Source organism: Chelmon rostratus, chromosome 16 (assembly GCF_017976325.1).
Source record: "Chelmon rostratus isolate fCheRos1 chromosome 16, fCheRos1.pri, whole genome shotgun sequence".
Taxonomy (NCBI): Eukaryota; Metazoa; Chordata; class Actinopteri; order Chaetodontiformes; family Chaetodontidae; genus Chelmon; species Chelmon rostratus.
In genome coordinates this window covers 24,230,462-24,253,545 of record NC_055673.1, presented here as the reverse complement: position 1 = coordinate 24,253,545, position 23,084 = coordinate 24,230,462, and the positions used below count along the sequence as shown (strand labels likewise).

The 23,084-nt window shown below is 42.8% G+C and overlaps 1 protein-coding gene across 2 annotated transcripts; it reads left to right on the top strand.

Annotated features, from left to right (window-relative positions):
- The first annotated feature begins 1,503 nt into the window (after nucleotides 1–1,503).
- Nucleotides 1,504–21,735, top strand: sema4ab (sema domain, immunoglobulin domain (Ig), transmembrane domain (TM) and short cytoplasmic domain, (semaphorin) 4Ab). 2 transcript variants are annotated; one of them, XM_041955466.1, is made up of 15 exons: nucleotides 1,504–1,607; nucleotides 3,174–3,433; nucleotides 3,970–4,130; nucleotides 4,937–4,996; nucleotides 5,408–5,506; nucleotides 5,692–5,785; nucleotides 7,325–7,447; nucleotides 9,288–9,415; nucleotides 11,129–11,310; nucleotides 11,896–12,040; nucleotides 12,931–13,120; nucleotides 15,522–15,637; nucleotides 16,522–16,682; nucleotides 17,932–18,026; nucleotides 18,148–21,735. In XM_041955466.1, exons 2-15 carry the CDS (start codon nucleotides 3,259–3,261, stop codon nucleotides 18,972–18,974), a joined length of 2,556 nt encoding a protein of 851 aa, XP_041811400.1. In that variant the 5' UTR covers nucleotides 1,504–1,607; nucleotides 3,174–3,258; the 3' UTR covers nucleotides 18,975–21,735. The 2 variants fall into 2 exon arrangements, with proteins under 2 accessions (XP_041811400.1, XP_041811399.1); XM_041955465.1 differs by having other exon boundaries at nucleotides 18,133–21,735.
- The last annotated feature ends 1,349 nt before the right edge of the window (nucleotides 21,736–23,084 follow it).

The following is a 23,084-nucleotide window of genomic DNA, read 5'->3' as shown; positions in this document are numbered from 1 at the left end:
TATTGGGTCAGTGGTGTCGAAGAGATAATGTTGAATGTTGAAGAGATGTGTGCACATTCAGGGCTGGACTTACCTTTACTATGAATCTCAAAGGAGTACCTATGTAATATAGTATTGCACTTTTATAAAGTTGATGCACTTGCAGGAGACATATTACAGAATGGTGAATAAGCTGCGCCACAGAGGCAGAGGTCTCCTGACATTTAGTCCATGGTAGAGTCAAGCTCCAAAAACACCTTCGCATCCTGTAATGCAATTAGAGAGCATTTTACATTAGAGTCTAATGAAGGGGCTCTAATGAGGGTCTAATGATTAGACCCTCATTAGAGCCCCTCATATATAATGCAGGCAGTCCATAATTTCTAAAAAAAAAAAAAAATCATTCTTATAAGATATGTCAGATATGTGTCCTTCGTTCTTTCTAAGCAGGGATATTTTTTGAACATGATGATTTCTTTTCCAGCAGTTACTCTTCTAGTCAAAAGTAATATCATTAGGTTGAAGTTAGGATGATGATTCTCTACAGCCAATGAAGTTGGATGTCCATCTAAAATCTGGAATTACCCAAATCTGAACTGTGAGGTCAAATGTGTAATGCAGTCAGTTAAGTTAACGTGTTATCTTTGTACTCAAGCACATTGGAATATGTGAAACATTCACGCTGAGGAGTGTTTACATCCACAGCACATGGATAGTGTTGGATTTGTAGCCCTGGGTGCATTTCTCTGCATTGTCCAAAAGCTAAAAAAGTCCTACACTCTCCCTCCAGTGTAGACGTGAACACCTCCAGACAGCCTTAAAGCTGAAAAACACTATTCATCTCAGCTGTGGTTTCCAGTGTGTGTGAGAGCAGAGCTGGAGCTGGAGCATTCATGTCTGCAGGCAGCTGGGCAGGAGGAGCCAGAGAAGGACACTTATTGTTCATCACTCTGTATAACACACACTCCATAGTTTACTGCGTAGTGAGCAGGTGTTGTATTGCAAGAAGATGACCAGTACTATTTTTTGTTTTGTTTTTCTATCGCTGTTTTTTTTTAAGGCACCACATAGAGCAAATGATACTCGAATAATCTGTTTGTAATTGCTCTGCTCATTATTTGTTAGTCGCACACTCTTTCAGGGCCGAATGGAATGGTTTCAAAGAATGAAAGCTCGTGTGACCATACCTAAACGATTAGGCATCATTGGCACCTAAAGGAAGTGAGACACTTCTTTGGCAGGTTGTGGGAGAGCAGCTTTCACTTCAGTGTATGGGAAGTCATATTTGGACGCACTGAGTTAACACACCCAGTGGGGGCTAAACAGCTTCGGCTCGGGGCCCCTGGAAGCCTCCACACCGGCCCTGCTGTTAAGATGGCTGTAATGTAAGCGTCTGGCCTGTAGGTGGAGGCTGGAGCCCGCTGGACCCTCAGAAGGGAGGAGGCTCTTCGGCTTTGTTGTTATAGTAAAGGCTCGACCGCAGTCAGCGTTTCTCGTCACCGGGTCACGTCCCTTGTGTCCAGTTTTCCCCGGTGCACACAGTCCGGCAGAAAACTGCGGCTTTTCCTCCGGAGCGCTGAAGAAGAGCGGCGAGGAAAGGACGCAGTGAAGGAGACGTCCACAGAGATGTAAGACGACTTTAACTGCCTCACATTTTCTACATCACTTGGCTGAGTGTTGTTAGTCTCTTGAGCTTTGCAAAACCTGCGGTTCGTTTCAATGCTACGGCGCCCTGTTGCACAACCAAGAAAAGTAGCCGAGGCCCCGCGAAGGTGAAGCAACAGTGAACATCACGGCGCGTCGCGCTGCAGCGCCCACACGGCGCAGCGCCTCCAACAATGGGCTGCGACGTGTTGTAGCGGTGTTAGCAGCAGGACCGGAGCCTGACGAGCTGTTGAGCTGAACTTCTGGTACCACGTGTTTCCTGAGAGTTTGCGTACTTTGTGTTGGTGCCGCTGTTTGAGCGCTCAGCTCGGCTCTGCTGCGCACCGACGCTGGAGAGTCCTGAGCTCACTGTGGATCTGCAACGTTACACATGTAGTGCAACAGATGACATGCAGCTGAGCGAAGGCGACAAAGCCACTCACACACACGATGCTTGATGATGTGGTGATGTTCTGGACTGCAGATGTGTTTCAGATGTGATTACATGTATGGAAGAAGTGAGGACAAAACAATCTCTGGGAATACTAGTGGTAATAGCAATCCGCTTGTGGTACCTGTAGGTAGTGGCACCTGTCACAACACGTGTCCCGCCGCGTGCAAACAAGCAGGTATTGTTGCTGTGGGTCATCCACCAGCAGAAGTATCACATTCACTGGCATGTTTCACTAGTTCACTGCTGACTGATGGTGTGCAGCATGAGTCAGCAGTGAAGTATGCTGCTGCAGCAAAGGTGCCATGCCATTTCAAGTGATGGCTTGATCATACCATTTGACATAACTCTTTTTTGCAGGGATCACATTCATAAACAGATCCACTGTGTACTGCCACTGAACAGCCTGTCAGCACTGGAGCATCCTGTGAGCCGATAGCCAATGCCCCTTGTTGATTTGCATGCCTGTGTAGGGCTGAGCTCGCACAATGTGCTTAACTTCTCATGAATGTGCTTCTTTTCCTCTCAAATCCTTTGTTTTTAGTGCTTCATTTTGTCAAACTAAATTCAACTACACAGTCATCTCAGAATTTAAAAAAACACAAGTAAAATCAAGTCGATGGTTTTTCCTGCCGCTGTCGCTAAGAGCGTTGTCATGGGGGAATTGGTGGGTCTCTGTAGAATAAGAGTATGATCTTGACCTGCTCTGTGTGGAAATGTCCTGAGACAACTTCTGTTGTGATTTGGTGCTAAGTGAATAAAACTGAAACTGGAGCAAGTAGACTTGCATGTGATTTGGGTTCTGAACAGTAATATGGATGTGCAGATGTGTTCATGTAGAATAGCAGTTGATGCAGTTATGATACTGACATTTACCATTTGAAATGCTGATACAAAATGTTAACTCTAATAGACAAAAAATAATATTTCAAATGAAGGAATCCTTCATGAAAGAAGGAACTGGGGTGGGGGTTAGAAAGCATTACCCATCTGAGGATTACTATGACTGCATGTAATGACTGACTCTGTTTTGCTGCTGCCCAGAAACAGTTATATTTCTGTCTGTCTGTCTGTCTCTGTCTGTCTGTCCGTCTGTCAGATCCAGTGATGGTCTGCTGTAGAAACCAGAGTATGTGGTTTCAGCTAGGATCTCCACCCCTCCTAACAAGTCCTTGACACTCTGCATGAACATCAGACCCAGTGCTCCCCCTTTGACTTTAAATGTAATTAAACTCAGACTCGACTCCCTAACTCCTGCTGTAATGGGGAATCACAGCCTGCTGTCCCTCACTGTGGCCTTGCTGGGTTTCCTGACCCCATGCCTAACAAGACTGACTCCCAGAGTCTCCTTTCCTCTGGGTAAGTAAAAACCTAAAGGATCACCCGTGTTTGGTCTTTGTTTATCCTGTTGTTCAGCTTAAAAGTGCATAAAGGCAACAATCTGGGAGTTAAAGATGAGAAGCCATTGTTGACAGTGCAGGTTTCAAAAATGAAAAAAGGCAGTGCAGATGTTTATGGGGTAGGCAGTGCATTGTGTCTTGTTTTGTCAGTTTTGGACTGGTCATTGCATCATGCATAAAAAGGGACTGTGTTGATATGGCCATGATGGTGAACGTCCAGGTGAAGTTCAGTTAGATGGTTTATCAGGTACCAATACACTGCACAGCTGTTTTTGATCATATAGAGGAAGATTTCACACAGTTGAATTAGTGGCAGCTATAATCTCTATCTCAACACTGAAGAGTTAAAGAGTAGAATCAGGACAATAAAATGCAATGAAGACTGTGCAGGATAGTAAATGCCTACCTGTAAACAGCCTGCTTAAATCTGGGTGCTTTTAATTGTTAAGTTAATTAAAGCGCCTAACCTCAGTGTTAACTGCTGTGAAACAACAGGTAGTCCTGGGAGACATCTCACCCACTTCAGAAGCCATGATGTCAGCAACACCACCACCCTGCTGCTCAGTGAAGATGGAGACATGCTGTATGTAGGAGCCCGGGATGCTGTGTTAGCACTGGATGTTAGCAGCCAGGATGTCATCATACTGAGGAGCAAGGTGGGTAATGACCACTGATGATGCATCAGTACTTTACTTACTAATCACTGTCTCTATATGTTGAAGTCATGGAACTGAAGGACAGACTTTTTTCCTGACAAAAGTTGTTTACAGACAGCAGGAGTGGCAACCGGTCACTGTCTGAAAGCACCTTAAAAGGTGAAAGCAGGTTAATTTGTCAGCTTAAGAGTAAGCACTGAACACAGGTGAAATGTCAGTCACTAGATAGCACTGAAAGCAAGGTGTAAGAAATAAAAGCAGGGAGAATTTCATTTGAAAAGTTAGAGAAAATAGAAAAAGGAACAATTTCAGGTGGTTACTCCGGTGCCAGTCATGTTAAAGTGCACTGAAGTGAGACATGAAATGTAACTGGCAGCTCAGCGTCAGTGGAGCAGTCTTCATGAGGTTCAACTGTCTGAACGAACCAGTACACAGAGAAGAGTGTGGGGGGGCACAGTGCTTTTTTTACCTGAAATTATTCTCAAACATGTTCTCAATGACTCTTCTGCCTGTATGAGAAAATGAAATGATGTGAATAATAATAAGAACCGTGTGTGGGAGGACACAGTTGAGTCCCTCCAAATGAAAATGCTGCAAAACACACTGCAGTGGAACGGAAAGAGGGGCCGATGGTGCTGAACTGCCCCAGCAGTGTAAAAATAGATGGTTCAAAACAAAAGGCAGATGTTGTTGGAGTGGGTAGCATCCCTTTCAAGTCATTTCACAGAAATAGATGAACAAAATCAGCAACCGCTGCATTTAGCTGCTATGTTGGTGCTGCTCTGATGAATCTGACTCTCTTTCAGCTGGACTGGAGCCCTTCAGAGAAAGACCTTGAACAATGTTCCATGAAAGGCAAGAAAATGGCAAGTAGTCGATTTAAGTAGTATTAGTAGTGATTGATTTGTATCAATGTACAATTTCTGTGAAGTGGTTAAACTCCAAAGTTCAAAATGTTTCTTCTTGGCTCGGGATACAGATAACACACAGCTACAGCTACCATTTACATTTCCTTTACCAAGTTTCTGTGAGTTTTAGTCCAACTAATTAATGAAGTTAAAAGAGCAAAGTGTAGGAGCAGAGTGTTTCATAGTGTTTCATTTGATGTGAATTCTCAGTGGGTGAAGCAAACTATGACTAGCTATCTCAATGTGCACATCTGGTTCAGTAAATATTAGTGCTGAATCCAAAGGTCTTGCTTTAGGCACACACTGCTTGCCTTACTGTTTCATTTTACTGAAACTTCTAACAGGATGTCCCTGTTGTGTGTTTTCCAGGCTGACTGTCCCAATTTCATTCGTGTGCTGCAGTTTTTGAACACCACCCACATCTATGCCTGTGGAACGTATGCCTTCAGTCCACGCTGCACCTACGTCGTGAGTTTGTTTGTGCAGACGTTTAAACTGATTGGTTTGTTTATCACAAAGATTTTAACAATTCACAACCAAAAATACTGAGATTTTATTTCAGAGCTGTGATTAGGTTTCATTCCTCCCTTCATTCATTCATTTCATTTTATTTAGCTTGATATCAGCTCAGCTGTTTCTTACTTTCTGTGCAGAACTCAGAGACGTTAACAATGAGCCTCAAGCCTGAAGAAGGAAGAGGTCGCTGCCCCTATGATCCCTACCAGCGCAACACCGCCATCATCGTAGGTAGGGCAACAAGGCCACAGCTACCAGAGTAATATGTGGAGACTTGTCTCTGCCACTTGGTGTATGTATGGATTGTACTGCTGAATCCAACACACAGCACCTGTGTGGGATTGAACAAAGAACAAATTTCAAACTGAACTGCTCTCAGTTCTTGTTAATGGGATGCAAAGATGTTCTGTGACAAAAACTGACATCATCTGCCCGCCCCCCCTTCTGCTGGAGGGATTAGTCACTCCTGTTTACCTCCACTGTGCTCCAAACAGTGGAAGAGGCAGAAATGAGTACAGCAGTTTTTGTCATTTCAGGTTGAGGTTTTTGTTCCCTCATTGACCTGCTGAAGCTTTCGGCCATAACAAACTCTCTGATTTGACAGTGTGTAGGCATTTAGCTGAGCCGCTCTCCATACTAAATGCTGATATACAGTATTCCCCAGCAAAAGAGGACTGTGTTTAGTGTGAACTAGTGGCACTTGACAGGTTAAGAACTCACTATACATTACCAATACACTAGTTTGCACATGGAGTTATTTGCTACAACCCAGCTACTCTTTGGAGGCCTGACTCAGCAGAATTGTACAATTTTGGAAGTCAAGACGTAACATAATCCAAAAAAGATAAGATAAGATATGGTTGAAGATAAATTATTCGGTTAGTTTGAAATGATCTTGTCATCTCAGATAAGTAATTTTTCTCGTATTTTCAGAATACAACATGTTTTTTTCATGGGACTGCGTGATAGTCATCCTGTTATCACCATGAAACTAATGAATAGAATACTTGTCTCTGTGATGTAACGACCGCTTTTTTCAAGGATAAAGACTGACATCAAATATGGTTAACTTGATGCTTGTGTGGCAGCTGATTGTCTGATAAGGACAACCTACCATATACTCCAAGTGATACCCATATACTCTTAAACTGTACAAATGTACTTCACACTTCAAAGTTAAATCTGCAGACGGATGCACACCCACACAAACGTCAGAGCAAAGTTAAAGCTGAACTCAACAGAAAGTTGTTTGTCGTTGAGTTTTATGAAGATGGCGTGGGTGTAAACCTCAGCCCAGCAGGCAGCCTCTTCATGCTTTAAACGAGTAAACACAGATGTGCTGATTCACTGACATGAAGGTGAAGGGCCAGTTTGCACTGTGACTTCAACTCAATTCAAATTCTATTTATTTTCACAATCTACATGTAACTGGTGTGTGATTTACTAAGGAAGCAGCTCAGTACACAGTTGGAGCCGGGACTGCTCTGATTCCTGTCTCACTCTGCAGAGTCAGACAAACCACTCACTCAGCTGCACCCTGAGAGCACCGAACACGAACAGAAACCATGTCATGATCCTGTCATGGAGTGGCATGATAAAACACAGTGTTGGAAGACTGATTTTCCTCAAACACTTGAAAAAAGTGCAAAGTGAACTGAATGCTGAGAAACAAATAAGTATTCATTTATTTTAAAGGGGTATGACCTGCTTGTTTATGTCATGTTAACTGCTGATCTTCAGTATTGCGTTAAGTGTTCTTATGTTTCTCAGATGGGGAGCTTTATACCGGGACAGTGGCAGACTACAGGGGGAACCGGCCAGTCATCTCCCGGCACCTCAGTGAGGGCAGGCGTGTTGATCTGAAGTTAGACGATACATTAGGATGGCTGGAGGGTGAGTGTGTTGTGTCAAAGTGAAATATACAGACCTGATCAAAATCTTAAGACCAGTCGAAAAGATAGCTAGAATTTACCTTTTGCACATTTGGATCTTAATGAGGTTTAAAGTAGAGCTACAATATGCAAAAGCAAGAAGGAGGAGTGTGACAAAAAGCACCTTGAAAAAGTAATTAATTGAAAACAACAAGTAAACTGAAATAGGCTGTTTATCAGCTGATCAAAGGTTTAAGACCACAGGCTATAAAAAGCCAAAATCTGCTCAAAATTCTCATTTTCCGTCAGGAATTCCCACGCTCATGCCCTCCTGATGGCTAAAGCTAAGAAGCTTTCTCTTCTTGAACGTGGTCGGATTGTCGAGCTGCATAAGCACGGCCTCTCGCAGCGTGCCATTGCTGCTGAGGTTGGACGCAGCAAGACAGTCATTCTAAATGTTTTAAAAGGTCCTGAGCATTGTGGAACAAAAAGTTCAAGTGGTAGACCCAAAAAAATTACACCTGCGCTGAGCCGGAGGAGCCGATTGGCTGTCCGTCAAGACACAGGGCGGTCCTCGACCCGAATTAAGGCACTTATCGGTGCCGACTGCAGCGCAATAGCCATCAGAAAAAACAAATTCAAAGACCTCGTCTCCTTCAACACCACAAAACTGCCCGTTTAGACTTTGCCAGGGAGCATCAAACATTGAAAAGTGGAAGAAAGTTTTACTCTCTGGTGATAAAAAATTTAACCATGGCAGTCCAGATGGCTTCCAGCTGGCATGACAAGGAGATCCCACCTGAAATGTTTTCTGCCCGGCACAGTGGAGGGGGGTCCATCATGATCTGGGGTGCTTTTTCATTCAGTGGAACACTGGAGCTTCAGGTGGTGCAGGGTCGTCAAACGGCGGCTGGTGTGGTAACAGCTGGGTTTTTCAAAAGGACGACGCTGCAGTTCACGATGCTCGCTTGACAAAGGACTTCTTCTGGGAGAATAACATCACTCTTTTGGACCATGTTCCCCTGATTTAAATCCCATAGAGAACATTTGGGGATGGATGGCAAGGGAAGTTTATAAAAGTGGCCATCAGTTCCAGACAGTGGATGCCCTTTGTGAAGCCATCTTCAACACTTGGATCAATGTTCCCAATAGCTTCCTGGAAATACTCGCATCAAGCATGCCCAAACGAATTGTTGAAGTGATTAACAAGAACGGTGGAGCTACTCATTACTGAGTCCTACTGAGAAAATGTTTTGTTTGTTTGGAGAGTTTTTTGTAATTTTTTCAGCGATGGTCTTAAACTTTTGATCAGCTGATAAACAGTCTGTTTCAGTTTACTTGTTATTTTCAATAAATTATTTTTTCAAGGTGCTTTTTGTCACACTCCCCCTTCTTGCTTTTGCATATTGTAGTTCTATTTAAAACCTCATTAAGATCCAAATGTGCAAAAGGTAAATTCTAGCTATTTTTCTACAGGTCTTAAGATTTTGATCAGGTCTGCATGTTAGATTAAACAAATTTGGAAATGGCATATACCTTGAGTGACCTCCGTAGAATTGACCACAGTTGTTGAAGAAGAAGAGAGCTAATGAAGCTGATAGCAGTCATGTTTTTAATGTGATTCATTTCTTTCTGTCCTATTTAATGCCTGCAGTACAACTGAGCTTACACATGACACACCCACAGTCAATGGAGCGCATTCTCCATTGACTGTAGGTGTCATGGCCTCTGAAACATCAGTTTTTTATGTGCAAAAGCTTCTTGCTTTAATGATGCTGTTGTATTATTATATCTGACTCCCTCATATTTCATATTTCCACAAACATACATTTTTGGCATTCATTGCCATGTGTTTGTTATAGATCCGACCTTCATCAGCTCCAGTTTCATTCCGGATGAGGAGAAAATCTACTTCTTCTTCAGTGAAGTGGGCAGAGAGTATGACTTCATTGACAAATTTATCGTCTCTCGTGTTTCTCAGATCTGCATGGTAAGGGTAAAACAATGGGCATCCTGCAAGGACCACTCAAGCAAACAGATTTGTTCTTAAAAGGCACACACAAGAAATTTCAGACGATTTGGGGTGTTCACCAATTTTCTCATAATTACAATTTTTCCTTGCTACAAATAAAATTTACTAGTGGTCCAGACCTGTCGTACAAGTCGTGTACAGATAGTCTGCCTGATGAGAAAGAACACATTGATTGGACCGCTCACATACACATTTCTTACTCTTAAACACATTATGTATTTTCACTCATCCAATCATATATTTGCTTTCTCACATACATGCATTCTATGTATGCATTTAATATTATATATAATAAATGATAATATATGTATCTACACTGTCATGAAGGTGTTGATTAATGAATGTTTTAGCATGGTCATTGATTCCACTTCATCGTTCTTGCTGTGTAACAGCAGTTGTTAGAGTAATTGGAGTCATCGAGGCCACGTGTTAATGGCAGTCGATGGAGTTGAGGCCAACTGTGAAAAGTTGTCAAATCCGCTGGGAAGGCAAGAAAAGATGTCACTGTAAGTGGGGTAGAAGTGTCGTAGACCTCTGTTGAGGGATGGTCTCTCTACTTTTACATAAGTCACCTCTTTCACTCCTCTTTGAAACCATCTGTCTTCCCAAAATATGTCCAAAATATGTATGTTGCTGTCCTCGAATGACTGTCCCTCATCTCTCAGGGGTCTGTTAACTGCTGAGTCTTGACTTGAAGAGTTGGCCCCCCTGTGCTGAGCCATGTGTTTGTTTAATGCTTGTTTAGTTGCACTGATGTACACGTCTGTGCATTTCTCACTGCAGTGGACTCCATACACTGGATTGCCTTTCTTGTGTTTGGGTGTGCAGTCTTTCAGGAGGACCAGGTTCTGTCTTAGTTTGTTGCTGGGTTTAAAAACAGGGTTGTGGTGTTAATTGAAAGCCCTCCTGAGTTTCTCAGATACTCCAGACACATATGGAATGATGGCGTTCTTGTGCAAACACAAGACGCTTTAAGTGCATCCCTCAGATATTTGTGCTGTTTCTCTTGGGTCGGGCCACTTGTGGGTACACCAGAACCTCAGTGTTGCAGGGTTCTCATAGCTCCTTACTTATGGAGTGACAGTGGACAGTGGATGGTGAGAGTCAAAGAGGTTCTAAAAATAGGTGGTGTTCAGACAGATGTCCAGCAGTTTACAAATCTGACCTGAGCTGAGGTTGGTTTTATTGTTCAGGGTGTTGTCATTTAGCAGTCATTTCCACTACCTTTATTTTTGGGATGAATGTAAACAGTGAGGTCACATCATTGGACACTGTGGTTTCATTTGGGTTCATCAATCCTTGAATCTTGGTCACAACATCCAGAGTTTTCAATGTGTTAGGTGTGTTGTCAACCATAAATGGTTAGCAAGTAAGATGTATGTTTAGCAACATTTTTAGTAAGTGAGTTGATGCTGCTGACTACGGCCTGAGGGAGGTTCCTTCTTTGTGAATCTTGGGAAGCCCATACATGTATGGGATGACTTCTCCAGGAAGGTGGTGATACTGTTCACAATTGATGGTCTGCTCTTTTTGTAGCTGTTGGAAAGATTCTGTGGCCTTTTTGTTATTTCCACTGGTGAGATCTCATGTCAGTGCTGTTCATAAGGAATGACACCAGCAGGCTGCAGTGCTGTGTTGTGCTTGATGCCTTTTTCTCTTCTCCTGTGTCAGAGTGATGTTGGAGGCCAGCGGACCCTGCAGCGACGCTGGACCACATTTGCCAAAGCTCAGCTGTTGTGCCAGGCTGACAACGAGCTTCCCTACAATGTGATCCAGGACATAGCCACCCTCCCACCAGCAGAGGGGGCTCCAGCAGATGACACACTCTTTTATGGCATCTTCACATCCCAGTGGTCAGTAACTTAAAGGACCATAGCATGAGCCATACAGTACCTAATCTTCATTCCCTGTGTGTGTGCGTGCGTGCGTGAATAGAAAGTTACAATGCACAACATACATGCTCTTTTATGTGGTAGAAACTCAGAGAGACTTTTCAAACCTAAAGACACAGAAGACATTCAACAAAAACCCAACTTAATATACATTTAGCAACATGTATAGTCCAAAGCAATACACACAGGGGAAACAACCACTGAATTACCAACGGTCCACTGTAAGAGGACCAACTACTCAGGTCAGTGCTCTTAAACTACATTCAACAAACAGCACCATTTTTAGGATGTATACATTTTGGACAGACAGGACAGGCAGTTTGAGAGACAGTGAGGATCTGTTTCAGGTCCAGCAGGAGCTGGTGGTCCATCAGCAGCAGGAGGCTTCAGGGCTGTCTGTTCATACTGCTCTTACCCTGTAGATTCTTACATGCTGTATCTGCAGGAGAATCTGAGGAATAAGTCATTGTGTGTTATAGCATCATGGGGATTTTGTCTGTAGCTCTCATTCCTAGTGTCTTTTATGTTTGTTTTTCCATCAACTAGGTCGATCAACTCTGGACGCTCAGCAGTGTGTTCATTCCGCCTGGCTGACATCAAATCAGTTTTCTCTGGTAATTACAAAGTCTTGAACCGGGACACATTACAGTGGAGCACGCGGGTTCAAGAGAAGGTCGCAAATCCAGGAGAGGTAAATAATGACTTCTGATTGATATGAAAATACAAGAGACTGGGACAGGCTGTTCATTTGGTCCTGGAAATGAAAAAAGAAGACATACAGGCAGATATATCGGTTTAACAAGCTGAGCTCATATTCAAACTTATTTGAGGAAGTTTCACTTTCAGTGGCATCGAAAGGCCTGAGATCAGAGTTTATTACAACTTGGGTCTTATTTTCATACTTTTGTCCACTTCAGCCAGTTCAAACAATGTACTCACCGAGTGAATAAGTTAGATCTGGGAACCCTGTGGCATGACTAAGGAGAAGCCCAACACGAGCAGTCACACGATGAGACAGGTTCATGATGATTCATTTATTGAGTGCAGCATAATGTAGTTATGGACTGTATAAAAATCCTAGGCAGTCTGCTGTGGGAAGTAATTATAGCCCTTCTTAAATGTGAGTTTATATTTAGAAGTAGGAGAAGACCTGCTCTCTGAAGTGTATTTCTGTGTGTCAGTACCTTTGAACATCTGACAGACGCCTCCTCCACCACCAGCTCTGCCTGCTTGCTACACTGAAAACTGTTGTCAGGTCTGGTTTTGTGAAGGGGGTGACGTATGCACAGGACGATCAGTGTGAGAAAATCCACTTCCTGATTCAGTTTAATTGAATTATTCAGTGGACGAGTGGGATATAAAGTCTAATATGAATGCTCTCTCCTGACATAAGCTTCACTCTGTGCTGTGAGTGAAGATGTGAGATCACCAGAACTATGAAAATTACTTCCAAGTTGAATTCCGTTGGAATGATTTAACTAATTTAATTGCATTTCTTCAACTGTTAGGTATCTGCAAGTAAATAATGAACATAGTGTGTTCAGTTTTTATTATTGTCCTAACTGGCTCTTTGCGTGGTAGTGTGGTCTGCACAATGCATCAGACAACGCACTGCGCTTTGTCAAAGAAAACTTCCTGGCTGACGACAGTGTGCGACCAGTTGGAAGAAGTCTAACCATGCTGTCTGCTGAGCACAACTACAGCCATCTGAGTGTCCAAAGAGTCCAGGCTGCCAACAACAGAGACTACACGGTCCTATTTCTGCTTACAGGTAGGTCACGTGGGAGGCAGACTGAGATGACACAGTACGTCCTGCTTTTCAGCATCGAGACATCTGAAAAGCAAGTGCTCGCTCCCTTTTCGGCACAGTCCAACCACCTGATGGAAATGCCTAAGCTCTCCAACGCTGTCACAGCAGCATCACTCTGTAGGAAAAAGACACAGCTGTGGTGATTGGCTCACAGTAACAGGTTTACATCTCAGCTCTTCCTCAGCAGCTTCTCCACTTCTTAAATTAGAACCTTATCAGGACATCTTGGAGATAAAAAAAAAAACGTGGGCTTGCTGAAAGCTCATGTCCCAACATCAGATGATGAAGATGACATGGCTATGATCACATCCCAGTCAGCAGCTGGAATTTGGTTTTGATTGAGAAAAGTGAGCAAGTTTATGCGTCAAAGTGAAATGTTAGTAATGCTGTGGAGATGATGATGTCTGGAGATGAAATGTTGTAAAAAGGTTTTGAGATGTTTCAAAGTGACAAAAAATGCCTCATGCTTAGTCCACACATACACAGAAAAAGCTACATTTTGAAATATACCCATGTGTTTTGGCCTTTCGTCCACACACAAACGCACTTTAGGTCAGTAAACAGACAACTTTTGGAACTCACCTTCAAGGATGAAGATACTTAGAAACTGCAGTTCTGGCGTGTAGACATGGAAAAGAGAGTTTCTGGCCTGTGACGATAGTGTGTGCACCATTATCTCCTTGGTTTACTATGGTGATGGCAGGTCATGCCCTCGCCATAGTAGGATCAGACCTCTTGTTGCAGGTAGCTTTCCAGTAATAGCTTTTTCCAGGCTTCTGATTGGCCGGCATGGCTCTAGGATTAGGGTTATCTTGTGGGCTGTTGGTTTGCCATGCTCTTGGCAGCGCTTCAGGTATGTTTTTGCGGATATGGATGGACATTTTTTTGTTAAACAGTTGCTTGTGTGGACAGGATTTTTTTATTTTTTTTTAATAGAACAAAGGAGGAAAAACACAGTTTTAAGAAATATCGTGTACGCATGGACTAGGCCTTAGTATAACACAGCATTGACTTAGCTTTGGCTCAAACATTTCGTTAGCTGTCAGTTCTGGGCCAGAGTTGTTGCTCAAATTCAAGCTGAGCTGTTTCCATGAACCACACCTTAAGTTGCCAGTCATCCAGTCTCATCATAATCAGCCTGCACCGTCTGTGGTGATGCAGAGGACCAACAACAGGCTCCCTTGGAGGCGATCTTGTCTTGGTGAGTTGTGGAGACAAGATGTTTTTTTTGTTTCCCCTGATAACTAACTGATGGTGGTGACATGCTGACTCACTGACAGGTTCATGGTATCATGAGTAACATGTGATTACTTGTAAGTGTACTCTCTGGCCCGTGTTTAGAAAAGCTTCCTATTCTGACTTCTCTGTGGTTGAACTGGTTAAATCCCAGTGTGGAGTTTCAACTTGTCTCTAATCTCTTATGACGAAGTCAGCTGTGTGTTTGGGGATTTTAGACTGAGAAATGTGCACTCCACCACACATACTGAACTGTCATCTGTTCACACACTTATTCAAAGGCCGTGTTTGACAAGTTGTTAAGTTGTTTTAAAGGTAATCTTCAGGTTATTTAAAGTGCCATCACCCAGGTAACATAGGCAATAATGTTAATATGACAATGAGGTTGAGGTTAGTTCTTTTAGAACCAAGATCAATTGGAGAGCTTTTGGTACTGCGTTAGGTTGGCCAGAGAAAAGTTAATGATTGTAGTCTATTCCGGTTGTCATTAAGGAATATACAAGGATTTCAGCATCTGATTTTGATAAAATGTGGTGTATTTGGGCTATTTTACGAAGGTGGAAGAAGGCAGTTCATGTTGTATACCTGATGTGTAGCTCAAATGTAAGAGAGGTGTTAAATGCTGTTCCAGGACTCTCAATTCCATCCAGTGATGGAATTCAGATAAGCATGTCTCCTCCAGCTGGGAGGAACCATTGATTGTTACTAGAAGGTAGATTTGTGTGTCATCGGCATAGCAGTGATATATGTTGTGTTTTTTGAAGATTCGACCCAGAGGCAGCCTGTAAACGTGATCTCTAATTGTTAAAGGCTAAGGTTGGACTTTTCTAAGGGTCTAACCATAGCTGTTTTAAAAGCAGTGGGAACAGTACCAGAACTGGAGAATTTCTTGATAATGTCGAGAGGACAGTTTCCTATCACAGTGAATAGGAAAAAAAAACTTTAAAAAAAGTCAAATTAACTGGATAGAAATGAATGAGATGGCTGATGGCTTGGTCATCAGCATGAGAAAGAAACATTGCAACTAAAAAAACTTCTGTTTCTGTCAACTCCATGTAGGTTGTACAGTATTAAGTCTATCCACTGTATATACATGAACTTTGTTTTCCCACTAACTTTGTTTCAGAGTCTGGTTTCTTGCACAAAACAGTGCTGCTGCCGAGTGGGGCCCACATCATAGAGGAGGTCAAGATTTTTGAACAGCGTCAGCCAGTCAAAAGCCTGAAGCTCTCCATATCCAAGGTACATAGCAAGGGGAACATGTCCTTTCTGATTTAGTTCAAGTCAAAGATATTTACTAGACACCTTCAAGATACCAATCCAAAGCTTAATGTCAATCAATGGATACAACAGCTACTACGATGCAGATTTTGTTCGGGATGGTATAAACAATTAACAGCAAGTCTTCTCTGTCCTTCCCAGATTTCCCTGGCTGGGGATAAATAAAGTTTTATCTTATCTTAAATATGTGTCATCTTCTGTGCTGAGAAAAATATCAGATGCAGGTCTATCAAACCATCCATTTCCTGAACTGTTTATTCAGCGTGATGTTGTGCTGGAGGCTTCCCCCAAGCTGTGTACAACAAAGTAAAGCATGATGTGAAAAGTACAACCAAAAGGAGGCTTATGCCAAGTGTGTCCCAAAGTAAAGTTTAGGAAAGTCACAGGTAAAGGCAGACATTTATGAATACCACACATGTTTGACTGCTGGAGAAATTATATGGGTAAGGATTTTATATTTAGATTCAGTCAGTATTCTTCCTGTATTCTTCTTGTAGTTGATTTCTCCATTGCCGTGTACCATATGAAGCATAAAACAGCTGCAGTATACACTGACACTGATTGGTCCAAGTCGTGTAGTTAAACTTGGAATGAAGGTCTTACTGGAAACAATCAGGGCTGTTTTTACTTGTTATTCCTTCATAAACTTACCATTTATGGAAAGTTAAGAGACTCACCTTACTGATTTTTCTTATTTTATACCAGAGGTCAAAGATTGTGTAGAATATACTGTATATGACACCAATGTCACAGGATTAGTCCTCACACAAGAGTTTTGTGTAAACCATCTAGGAGTACTGTTGTAATTGTTTGAACAGTTTTGATCTCATTCTGTCCCACTGCAGGGTATGATATATGTTGGCACATCAGAGGGTGTGGTGAGTCTTCCAACAGCCAACTGCTCTTTCTACTGGACCTGCCCTCAGTGTGTTCTGGCCCGAGACCCCTTCTGTGGTTGGGACCCTGCCAGCAGAGCCTGTGTGGCCTCTAACACCCAGACCAGTCTGTGAGTACCACAATTTGACATTATTATGTTAAAAATGTCTTGTGTGTAGAAACATGTTGATTGAATGGAAATGACTCCAGTAGTCTAAATAATTGGGTCCTTAGGTGCTTGTGGGCCCTGCAGAAATGTAACAAATGGCTATTTTTATTTTTCAACATCATTAGTTACTAAAAAAAAGAACTGCTAAGCAAGGCATCTGAACTTACTTTAGATTCTTGAATCTGTAATCCTCAAGTCCAGTAGCTTCTTGATAGTCCATGACCTGGATGGCTGAGAATCCTCCAGACTTTCATTTTTGACTGTCACCGTCACTGGTTGTCAGTTGTCATGTTGGTTGGGTGCCAAGCCTCAAGATGTCAGATGTTATCTAATATGAGCTGGTCTGAGGGCAGCCACCAGAGGACAGAGACTAAAAATACAATTGCATGAGTTGCGCGCTGCTGATAACCAGTAACTCTTTTTGTTGAGATCATGATGGGCAATGAAGCCTGATCCCTGAAGTCTTTTTGTCTAGTTTCTGTCTGCGGTTTTTGTTAAGCTAAATAAGTGAAAGTCTGCACCACGCTCAGTGCACGGTTGACGACATGAAAGAGGACAGGGCTGACCCAACCACCCAGTCAAACGAGTCGACGCTGCGAGGAGCGAGTAGAGCAACAGTGGAAAGCTAGTCGAGCTCACCGGGGTTCAGATGAGGCCCGCATTCTGATGTGTTGGTAGTCAGGGCATTCAGTGGAGTGGTACAGCTGGAAGGCTTAATGCTAATTCAGTTCTCTAGACATAATAAATCAATTTACCGTGTAGTAAAATGGGCTTTTGTTTGTTTAGCCATTTTGTGAGCTACTGCAGCAAATGTATTATTTAGAAAGGGCCCTCACATAACATCACAGGTTGGTTTCCATCTTCTTTTATACACATTTTCAATTTGCCCATAAAAAGCAGTGGATGAGTGGATAGATCGTGTGTGACAAATAAATCCACTGGATCTGACGACAAATCATCTCACCAGTACTACCTGTGCTGTGACATGACAGCATCATCACGCTGCATGTTAATAGTCTATACTTAATGTGATAAGGTGCCTCTGTTTGGGCATTTGTTGACTAACCAGTGACCATGTATAAAGCAGATTATCATTCTGAGCCAAGAGATGAGAGAAACCTCCAATACCTCTGCTGAGCTGAGACTAGCATCACTGTAGATGGCAGCAGCTGTAAATCTATGAAAGTTGACTGTAGTTTTCCCTCCTCAGAGGCCAAGACATAGACCGAGGGAATGTTGAAGAGGCCTGCCAGAGTGTTTCATTGACACATAGAGCCAGATTTGGTCCAAACAAACTGCCTGCAGGTAAGTGCCCCATATATCAACTGTTATGCTTTTAAAACATTTGAAAAGAGGGCTATGGGGGGTCCTGGTGTATTGGGGGTTTGTCGAGCTGTAATCTGTATATCAGCCTCATGTCCTGCAGGTGAGCTGGTGTCAGTGTCTCTGAATGAAGTGGTGCGGTTGCAGTGTCCTGCTGCGTCCCGGCTGTCCCAGCAGCTGTGGGAGCGTCCCAACAGCCGGCTGTCCCCAGACCTGTACCTGCACTTGGAGGATGGGAGTCTGAGCTTTGTGGCCACCCCCACCACACTGGGCCACTACCTGTGCTTGTCCACTGAGAATGGCTACCAACAGACCATGGCCATCTATCATGTGAAACAGAAGAGCAGCCCCATGGCTCAGACTCCAACCAGCTACACATGGCCTCACATAAACCCTGCACCCACCACACATGCTGCCCGGCCTGGGCTTGGGCCTGGGCTGTATACATCTGTGGGTACTTGGCCAAAAAGAACAGAAACAAGACAAGGAAAGACTCAGCCGACACTGGCCAGTAGGGACACTCAGGCCACCACCAGACAGCTGGGCAGAAACTTGACCCTGTGGACAGAGGAGTCTGGGAAGAAAAAGTCAGAGTTTCGGGACGGGGTACCCCTGCTGTCAGCCCGAGGACCCTGCTACCTAAAAGAACTAGTGGTTGTGTCAGTTCTGCTGGTGCTCTGCCTCAGTCTGCTCATCACCATGCTTCTGTATGTCATTAGACAGCGCTGCCGCAGTCGAACGGCCCCACAGGCAGAAAATCCAACCAGAGACTCTGACAGAAGGACCCCTGTAGAGCAGGAGGCTCTCAGGGGGAACCAGTTTCTGAGCAAACGCAACGGGCAAGCCCAGCACAGCGGACAGGCCAGTGGCTTAGTTTGTAACGGGGCACTCACAGGCTCCAACGGGCATTTGCCCAACACCCCCATCTGACCAGGCTCAGACATTTGGACAGTTGTTACAGATGAGACTGGAGGTAGGGGGGTGCATCCCAGGTACCAGAGTCACCATGGTGACTGTCAGCCCTGTGTGAGGTCCTTTTTGCACAGCCAGTGACAAGATTCAAACACTGTGGAGTCCTGTCATCCTGATTAGTAAGATTTGGATCTAATAGGATGAGAGACAATATTCCTGTGGTACTTAAATGAAGACACATGACTGTTGTGATGGAACTTCTTTGTTGATGTCAGACGCTCAACACACTTTCTGAATGTTCTACTGTATGTGTGTTTTCACTTACTAGTAACATTTGAGACAGAAAGGTACAAGCTAATCCAGTACAGCTAGTTGTTAAAATATTTTTATAGAATAGTCATTTTTGATGCAGAGTCATGCATATCTTTTTATGGAACAAGGACATTTTCAAGAGTTCATCCAAAGCACACATGAACAGAAATGTTGGGAATGTTGAAACGCAGTTGATGCCCAGGTTATGTTCTGTGGCCAAGCTCTCCACAGTCCAGTTAGTTTGTCGTTCAGTCATTAGTAGATGGTCGGTGTGGAGGAACATACACAAAGACCAAAGACGTCAGGCCAGTAGGCTTGTTTATCATTTGTTTGTGAGATGTATTACACACAGATTGTGAACGTGCCTTGGCTATGGTTGAGCTATTTGAGCATCAATAAACATGCAGCTATAAGCTCTGATGTGACGACACAGTGCTGTCACTCAGTGTTTACATTTACACTTCAATAAACAGGCTACAGATGTCGGCTTTCTGCAGCCATCTGATTCTTCAACGTAATGAGGCCACTCTTCAATGAAGTCTTTTATCAGACCGACACAACGTTACTAGAAATGCTCCAGCTGCTTGGGCTAATCTGATACTACATCACTGCAGCTTTATACTGGGCCAAACAACCAATTAAGGTGTAATATCACCACCTGTTGTGATTCACCATTTTGTTCTAATGATTGGATATAAGCTAACTGCATTTGAATACAAAACAAAACAACATAAAACAACTGTTATCATTTCGCTGTAGGTCTTTTTCCCTTTTAACCTGTATCATGGATGATGTAAAGTCAGATTGTCTCTGTTGTCTGACAGCACTAAAAACATTTGAATTACATTTAAAGACCTCCACTTTCCCAAAAACATACACACTACTAAATAATTTCTGCAATTCTGGAGACATTTTCATCATAACCAGGATTATTACAAACAGGATATCATAAATGCAGATGCTTTAATAATAACAATAATAAGCAAGCTGCTGGCTTACGTGCTTTTTGGTGAGCAGTAACTTTACAAACTGGTTTAAATGATCTGCTCACAACACAAGTACACAAAGGTTTTCAATGAATATGCAGATGCTTGTCGAACTGTTTGTATGAGGGGAAACATGCAGAGATATTTAACATTCACTTTTTCTCATATTGGAGGATGTTAGTACACAGCTGTGCTGGTAAACTGTTATTATCATTTGGACAGTACATCAAATTATCTGTGCAAATACAGGGAGATCTGTACTCTCAGCTCACTGTCAGTCCTATATGCACACACGGGAAACATGAGGAAACCTCTTATATCCCAGCTGCAGTTAAAGTCAGTAAGCCATGGTTCCCAAATAATGTTGGTGTAGGAGAGGGATCAGATCACTGCCCTGCTGCATGTATACATGGATGTTACAGTAAACAGGTTACACAGCATTTAAACATGGCGTCTGATTTCCTGCTTAAGATGAGTACTTTGAGGAAGCTGTTTTCTTCGGTACAATTTTTTTCCCTAAACATCTCACTTAGTGATGGTTTTACTGTTGAATGTGTGTGGTACAGGAAGTTTCAGGTGCACTGAAATTCATCAGATCATGACTTATACCAGCATCCACAGACTTTTAGCTGTGAACAACACAAATCACTGCTGCTCTATTTGTACTTACATGTACACCGCAAGAGTGGTTTGTCTGTGGAGGGCCCTAAATGAAATTTGGTTGTTAAAAAATGCATTCCATTTGAGTGTGTTGTTGTCATTCAGCTGCTGCTGAGAAGTCTGAACAGGTTCAGGGAGGTAAATAATTAATTGGAGGTAGCTGACTTAAAGAAAGCTCACAGAATGCTTTAATTTGTGTGAAGAAAATCAGGACCAAATGTTCAGCACTGTTAGAACGTTTTCAATTTATGGAAGACCTTTCTACTCTCAGATGCTTCATATCTATCATATCAGCAAACAAATGAATCCCATGTGTTACTCAGTTGTATTCTCTGCAAACCACACAGTGCTTTTGTCAATTTGAACTCATGTTTTTACCTCTGGATCTTTGACAGTGCTTCAGCTTTCAATGCTTTCAGAGTTATTAATTGCAAAGGTGGAAAAATCTCAAAGAATGGACAACAGCCATCTCCTCCTTAAAGTGTTGATACATTTTTAAATGACCATCACGTTGTTTGCATATTTTTTATTTCATTCCTCTCGCTGTTGTCATGAAGCAGCCTCTGCCATGTTAGAGATGGAAAACAATGACTGCTGACATATGTAATAAAAAGCCAGGTCGGTCTCTATGATCCGGTCCTTCTGGACTGGATGCGCCTCACCTCTGAATCCACACAGCTCTGTGTGTGGTGTCCTCTGGTGTTACACACTGTTACATTATTTCAAGTTTCCATTGCATGTCTTCTTTAGCATTATGAGTCGTGAAGCTACTGGACTACTACTAGACTGCTACAGGCAGCTGTGTAAAGGCTTCAGTGTCATCCAGGCAGAGCTGATCCCTCAGTGGATGGCACAATGTATTCCTAAAAGAGGAGCAAGGATGTGAAGTAATCAGTAATCCAGGACAAAGTCTTGATCAATAAGAAATGATCTACCTAGTGTGGAAAATTCCTCAATGAAATGTCAATGTGATATTATTAAACATTATTAGACATACTCCTGCTAGCTGCATCCTCCTTAAATCTGAACTGTGAAAAAATGCATTTCCTAGTTCAACAACATGACACTGAGCACAGCTGTCACAACAAGACAAAAGAACTGCTGGCTGCTGGGCCGGCAGAGCGCCCAGTCAGCTGGTTTAGGCTCTTTTTACAGCCTATGCCCCACATTCAGCACCCTTACAAACCTAATATACTGTTACAGTATCTCAGGTTTCCATTGCATGTCTTCCTTAGCATTATGAGTTGTGAAGCTACTGGACTCCATGCTGCTGCTCGACTGCTACAGGAAGTCCTGATGCTCCTGCTGTATTTGCACACACGACTATAGAAAATCCGGTTGACGTTTGGCACCATCTAATGGCCGAAATGAATTTCATATTCAAGTCGCAGGTTTAAGAACATGTAAGTGTCAGGGACTTGGAAATACTACCAACAAATAGCTCTGAGCTGGAATGAGCTAAAAACATGAAATTCAGCCTCATAACTGGAAATGATGTGCAAGTGCTTCCCACAAAATATGATCCCGATTGGCCAGATGGTGGTGCTGTAATTAAGGTCCAAAATCTCAGTTTTGTAAAGGCCCTGCCCCTCACACTGTATATCTGATAGCCTTGAAATTAGACACATAAGTCTACAAAAAAGCCAGTACAAGCCAGCTGTGATTAATTTTCAGCCATTTTGAATTCTTTGGAAGACCGTAATAGGAACTTGTCAGAGTTTTACTGTATCAACACCGAAAATGGTTCTACAGCATTGTGGGACTGAGGTACACATTTCTATCCTTGAAAAACTTGTGCAAGTGGGCTTGGCCTATAACATATTTGCCCGTAACTCAAGATGCCTTTGGACAATCCTGATTAAACTCACTGAAAACATCCTGCTGTCTCCTGAACAAACATGCCGAGTTTCTTCTAGATAGGAGGAAGGAGGGACATATGGGAAAGCTTTGAGTATGCAATCCTTAAACAGTTGCAGACTTTGATGAGGAAACACATGTGTGATTGTTCTCACTTCTTATTTAAACAAAGTGAAACTAGCTGAAGTGAGCTTGCTCACCTTTTTTCCATTCTGGGAGCAGAGTAGGACTCAGTGCTGTTTTTACTGCCCCAGTGTTAAGACAGCACAGCCAAACAGGACTCTTGTTTACTGACAAGTCAGTCAGCTAACTT

Coding starts and splice junctions, on each gene's coding strand:
- sema4ab (XM_041955465.1), top strand. CDS start 3,259: ATGAACATCAGACCCAGTGCTCCCCCTTTGACTTTAAATGTAATTAAA. Junction 4,131..4,936: donor TCATCATACTGAGGAGCAAG/GTGGGTAATGAC, acceptor ACTCTCTTTCAG/CTGGACTGGAGCCCTTCAGA. Junction 7,448..9,287: donor TACATTAGGATGGCTGGAGG/GTGAGTGTGTTG, acceptor TGTTTGTTATAG/ATCCGACCTTCATCAGCTCC.